This window comes from Aphis gossypii, chromosome X (assembly GCF_020184175.1).
Source record: "Aphis gossypii isolate Hap1 chromosome X, ASM2018417v2, whole genome shotgun sequence".
Classification (NCBI taxonomy): domain Eukaryota; kingdom Metazoa; phylum Arthropoda; class Insecta; order Hemiptera; family Aphididae; genus Aphis; species Aphis gossypii.
The window spans coordinates 12,903,301-12,909,851 of NC_065533.1; the positions used below are offsets into that span (position 1 = coordinate 12,903,301).

The window sequence follows — 6,551 nt, forward strand, 5'->3', positions numbered from 1 at the left end:
TTTCAGAGGCATATGTCCATACACCGTTCAGGCACATATGCCTGCAAATATTGTCCCAAATTTTATAAGAGGAAAGATATTTTACGTGAACACGAAATGCTGCATACCGGTGGTAGAAAAGTTGTATGCAAAGAGTGTGCTAAAGTTTTCTCTGATAAGAGGAATTTAAATGCACATAATAAATTAATACATACAGATAACTTAATTAAATGCTCAAAATGTGATCAATATTATTCTGGTAAACGCCAGTTAAGGTATCACGATAATAGAATGCATTCGTTTAAAACCCCGTATAAATGCAGCACGTGTAATGCAGCATTTCCGGTTCCTAGTATACTCTCGACCCATCGTCTTAAAATAGTAATATATTGAAACTTTATTAAAAAAAAATATGAATTTATTAACATTGATATTGTTTTTTTTTTTTTTCAGGATCACAAATAATAAAATATATAATATATACCTATTTAGTTGTTTGTTTGTTTTTTTTCTTTTATCTTATTTATCTACTATTGACATTTCTTTTGTTTTCTTATACAGGGTGTCCCGTGAGGATTTACCCATTGCGATATCTCCTGAAATAATGGACATATCATAATTCTGATTTTTTAATAAGACTCACAGGAATAAGAACTACAAATATTTTATGTTTTAATTTATTTTAATGTTTTGGTAAAAAGTTAAAAAATATATTTTTTTATTTAATTATTTTCAAAAAAATCGAAGATAGCCATTTTGTAGAGTTAATTTTTCTGAAAATATTGACGTTTCAACATTTTGATTTCATTAATTTCCTGATTTTTAATATTTTTTCTAGTTTCTAGAAAAACAGTGAATTATTTAATACCATAGTGGTAACAAATACAGATAACGAGATATCGCAATGGGTAAATCCTCACGGGACACCCTGTATATTTATTTAAAATATATATAAATAATATATTTATACAAAATGTAAAATATTACACAAAAAAAAAAAAAAAATAATGTACTACTATAACTAATGGCCTCATAGCCGATGTTTTTTTTTTGTTCAATAAAAAAAAAATAATAATAATATATGTATATATATATATATATATATATATATATATATATGTGTGTGTGTGTGTGTGTGTGTGTGTGTGTGTGTAAACGTCTTTTTCGTGAAGGCGTGAAGCTAAAAAGTTCATTTTATTATTTGACGTTAGTTAAATAATTTATAATTTAATGTCGTCTATTAATTTGAAATGTTGATCATGATCAATTGAATAATTTCATACCTATTATGTTTATAATTTATATATAAACTTATAAATTAGGTAAATGTATTACAATACTATTTTATTTCCAATTATATTATCATTTGTTAATAATACTTAGGTAGGTATGTATGTATATTTAATTGAGCAATTTCTTAACTACAGTTAAAGTATTTTTAAAAATATACAATCATAATTTATTGTGACAAAATAAATATAATGAATACAATGGACAGACAAAAAAAAAATTAACATTTCAAATACTTTAAACTTAAATTTAAATTTTGGCGGGTTTTCAGCATGCATTTGACCTACTCAAAATGGCGGATAATAACTTCACATCATATCACTAGTTAGCAATCTAGTTTATTATCTATATCTGTGTGTGCGGTAAACCATTTATATGAATGCGGTAAAGAAAATTGTGGTGATAGTGGCGTTTGTTGGCGCACTATCAGCCAGCAATTTACGCACTTCGAGGAGACTCGAAGCGAGACGGTAAATATAAAAGAAAAAAGGAAACTTAACAGAAAAACACTTTTTAATGTGTAGAACAAAGCGTTATAAATGTATTTTAAATAATAATGAACAATTACAGCCGCAGAGAGTTATAATACAATCGCGGAGGCGAAATATACGCGTGGCGTGATTTAACGGCGTCGCGGAAACAGAAAAATGTCGCGTGACGGTGCAAAAGTTTGGGCGGACGAGCGGACAGAGAACAAGTCACTTGACAGTTCGAATGTCGAAAAAGGAGTGCGAAAAAAGGAAACGCGAATCGAGCGTAACGGTCGTAACGAACCGAGAATCGCGGACGGTCGCTCGTACGGGCTGGCGGGGGGTAACGCGAGATCGCGCGTCGCTAAAAAGCACATACATAGATATAATACACAATAATACAATAATAAAATAATACAATAATAAAATAATACAATAATAAAATAATACAATAATAATTGTGCGCTAACGCGGCGACGGTAAACACCGCGACAGTGCGTCCGCGGTGTAGTGGTGATAACACCGTATCACCACATTACTCCCCCTCGGCGAAAAGAAAAAAATTTCAAACGGTATTACGCGCGTAGGAATGGTCGGCGATCGGGTCTTCACGCGTGATGAATGCTGGTTTGAGACGGTCGATGGAAATCCAGGCTGTCGAATTGTCGCGTTGTACCTTGAAAGTTTTTTCGCGGCGTTCCAAAACGGCGAAAGGTCCCTCGTAGCGCGGTTGAAGCGGCGGTCTGACGGCGTCGATTCTTACGAAGACGTGGCTTACTTGGTTCAGGTCGGCAGGCACGAACGTAGCACGTCGTGCGTCGTGGTTCGTACCAGGTGTATAGCGCAGTTGGCTCATTGATTTTCGAAGCGATGCCACTAGGTCGGGAACCCGCGGTTCGGGCGGCGCGTGATGGAAAAACTCGCCCGGGAGTCGGAGTGTCGTACCGTACACCAACTCTGCTGGTGTGTGCTCGAAACCGGCCTTGATCGTGTTGCGAAGTGCGAGAAGCACGATGGGCAGCTTGCTTGACCAATCCGTCGACTCGTGTGCGATAAGGGCGGACTTGAGCGTTCGGTGGAAACGTTCGACCATGCCGTTGGACTGCGGGTGGTATGGCGACGATCTCGTGTGCTGCACGCCGAAGGTGGTGAAAAGTGTTCGAAAAAGGTCGGACTCGAACTGGCGTCCTTGGTCGGTCGTGATAGTGTCGGGCACGCCGAAACGCGCTATCCAGTTGGTGGTGAGAAGCTGGGCGACTGCGTGAGCGGACATATTCTCGATTGGCCAGGCTTCGGGCCAGCGCGTAAACCTGTCGACGACGGTAAGGAGGTACTTGAAACCGTTGGAGGGCGGTAGCGGACCGACTAGGTCGACGTGAATGTGACCGAAACGTCGCTCGGGCGGGGCGAAAGGTGCGACGGCGGTAGCGGTGTGTTTGTTTACCTTCGCTCGTTGGCACGGCTCGCAGCATTTGGTCCACTGAGTGATATCCCGGTTCATGCCTGTCCAGCAATACCGCGACTTGATGAGGCGGAGTGTTGCGCGGGAACCGCCGTGAGCTTGACCGTGCAACGCGTTGAAAACGCGCCTTCGGTGCGCCGCCGGTACGTACAGACGCGCGTTACCTGTAGAGTAGTCGGAAAACAGTACTCCGTCGGGCGTGTCTCGTGGCTGCAGCTGTAGTGAGGTCGTTGTACCGTCCGCGATCATACGTTGGAGCTGCGGGTCGGCGGCCTGGTCGAGTGACCATTGTCGCAAGGTCGGTAGCTCGGTCGTTTCGGAGATTTCGAGCCTCGAGAGAGCATCGGGTACGACGTTATCCTTACCGTGGACGTATTCGACGTCGTGATAAAATTGTGATAAGAACGAGATCTGTCGCACTTGTCGGTCGATAATTTTTTCGGTCTTGAGCGTGAACATGTACGTGAGCGGCTTATGGTCCGTGCGGAGCGTCACGCGTCGACCTTCGATGAGGTGTACGAAATGTCGTGTCCCTAAGAACGCGGCGAGCAGCTCTCTGTCGTACGTGCTGTACTTACGTTCGGTGGGTGACAGCTTTCTCGAAAAGAAACCGAGTGGTTGCCACTGGTCGTTGACCTTCTGCTCCAGTACGGCGCCCACGGCGATATTCGACGCGTCCGTGTTGAGACGTAGTGGCGTGTTCGGCTGTGGATGCGCGAGCTGCGCGGTGTCTGCGAGTGCCTTCCGACAGGCGTCGAAACAAGCGCGCGTGGCATCCGACCACTGTAGCGGACCATCGCGTTTTTTAATCGAACTCGACATGTCGTAGAGCGGGGCTTGGGTCTCGGCGGCGTTCGGAATGAATCGATGGTAAAAGTTCACTGACCCGAGAAAACGTTGCAGCTGTTTCTTGGTCTGCGGGAGCGTCCACTCGCGTATGACTGCGACGCGTTCCGCGCTCGGGCGACATGGGTCTTTGTCGACGACGTGACCGAGGAAGGGCATAGTGTTCGTCGCGAACACACACTTGGCCGGATTGATCGCAATGCCGTATTTCTGAAAACGGTCGAAAACCGCGCGAACGTGTTTTTCGTGTTCATCTTCGTCGTGAGAGGCGATAAGAACGTCGTCGATGTAAGCGAACGCGAAATCGAGGCCACGTAATATGTCGTTGATTAATCGCTGAAAGGTTTGTGCGGCGTTACGTAAACCAAAACACATAACGGGGAACTCGAAAAGACCGAACGGCGTCGTAACGGCGGTCTTGTGGACGTCCTGCGGGGCGATCGGCACTTGATGATACGCTCGAACCAGGTCGAGCTTGGTGAACACCGTTCTTCCGGCGAGATTCGACGTGAAATCGTGTAAGTGCGGTAGCGGATAACGATCGGCGATAGTGACCGCGTTGAGTCGACGGTAGTCTCCACAGGGGCGGAAGGTGCCGTCCTGCTTAGCGACTAATAACAGTGGGCTGGCCCACGGGCTCGATGATGGTCGACAAATACCTCTCTGACGCATAAACTCGAACTCGCGGCGTGCTATCGATAGGCGGTCGGGCGGTAGTCGACGTGGTCGCGCGAAAAGTGGCGGACCCGTAGTGTGTAGCTCGTGCACTACGTCGTGTAAAAACTCGGCCGGTACGGGCGACTCGCGCGTCACTTCGGGAAAATCCAAGAGGAGCGCCGTCCACTTCGACGGTCGTGCGGCGGTGCAAATGCTGACTGGCGTTGCGTCGTGGGCTAGAGCGGCCTGGACAGAAAACTTGTGCTCGGTGTCAACGAGGCAGCTGCGTCGGATGTCCACGAGCAGTCCGTAGTAGTGCAAAAAAATCGGCTCCAAGGATTGGTCGTGCCACGTCGGCCAGTTCGAACGTCCATGTGAAGGCACGATTGAAACCCAGGTCGAGTTGTAGTTGCTTTGGCCCGTAGGTTTTTATTTGAGAGCCGTTTGCGGCGATTAAATTTAGGGTCGAAAAAGAAGAAGAGTAATTATTTAAAAATTTTGAAGGTTGGCCAGGAAGGAGAGAAATTTCGGCACCGGAGTCGACCAGAAATCGACGTCCGGTGTGCTGATCGGTGACGAAAAGTCGTCGAGAGAGAGGTGCGGCGAGATGTTCGGTGAACATCGCCGCCCTTTTAATTTTTATGCGTGGGCACGAAGGTGCACGGGGCGCGGCACTTTTGCGCCTCGGGTCCGTAGCGCGCGTGATAGTAGCACCAACCCGTCGTGTTGCCCGCGTGTTGTGGCGGCGGCGGTTCGGATCGAACGGGGCGTGTCACGGGCGCGCGTTTCGGAGGCGCGATCTGAGACGCGAGCTGCGAAACCTGCTCGGTCAGGCTCAGTATCGCGGACTCGATGGTCTGGACGCGTGTCTCTAGCGTGGTTTGAAAACGTGCGGGCGGAGTTGCTTCTGGAGTCGGTTCGATCTCGCGTGACTCGGGGAAAACGGCCGCACAACGCACGCGCGGAGTAGGGCGGACTTCCGCGACCTCGCGACTTTCGCACTCGAACAAAATTCGATCGGCGCGCTCGGCCAAGGACTCGAGAGAACCGGAAAAACCAGCGATGACGGTGCGGACAGCTGCCGGAAGTTTGGCGCGCCAGAACTGCTCCAACGCCGCGTCTGACATGCCCTCGGGGTAGACATCCCGCATGTCTTTGAGGAGCCGCGATGGCGTGCGGTCTCCCATGTCTCCGGGTTGGATGATTGAGCGGAAGCGTGCGGCCGCCGGAGCGGTGTACAAGCTAACCAGCCGCTCGCGAACCAGGTCGTAAGAGACGTTGTCGCCGAGGAGGTCGGAAACCTCGCGAATGCCTTCGTCGTCGAGAGACGCGAGCACGTAATTCACGCGCGTTAAGTCGGATCTCACGCGGTTCGCGTGGAACATGGCGTCCGTGTGGGCGAACCACTGGCGAGGCGCGTACCGCCAAAAGCTCGGGAGCCGGACGTTGGCAATAGACGCGACTTCGGTGGGCGAGATGGATAGCCCGTGCTCGGTGGTGGTCGTCATTGTCGGCGTCGAGCTAGTGGTCACTGTGACAACCGGCGTCGTAGTTGGCTTGGTCGCATCGCTTGTCACAACCATGGCGAGGATCGCTAGGAACGCGAGGGAGATTGGCGCGGATAAACTTGGATAAAGTTTTTAAAACACGTGGTCGGCACACTACACGTGGCGAGCGGAACTTAGACGGACTTCGTCGGACGACGATCGGACTCGAAAAAAGCGGAGTAAAACTGAGGTCACCAATGTGGTGATAGTGGCGTTTGTTGGCGCACTATCAGCCAGCAATTTACGCACTTCGAGGAGACTCGAAGCGAGACGGTAAATATAAAAGAAAAAAGGAACTTA

The 6,551-nt window shown here is 47.9% G+C and overlaps 1 protein-coding gene across 1 annotated transcript; it reads right to left on the bottom strand.

Annotated features, from left to right (window-relative positions):
- Positions 1-5,336: 5,336 nt before the first annotated feature.
- LOC126552359 (uncharacterized) lies at positions 5,337-6,287 on the bottom strand. Its single transcript, XM_050207048.1, has one exon. The coding sequence runs from the start codon at positions 6,285-6,287 to the stop codon at positions 5,337-5,339; it is 951 nt and encodes a 316-aa protein (XP_050063005.1).
- Positions 6,288-6,551: the final 264 nt, after the last annotated feature.

What these genes read in the sequence shown, in the direction of transcription:
- LOC126552359 (XM_050207048.1), bottom strand. Translation starts at nt 6,287, where the DNA reads ATGGTTGTGACAAGCGATGCGACCAAGCCAACTACGACGCCGGTTGTC.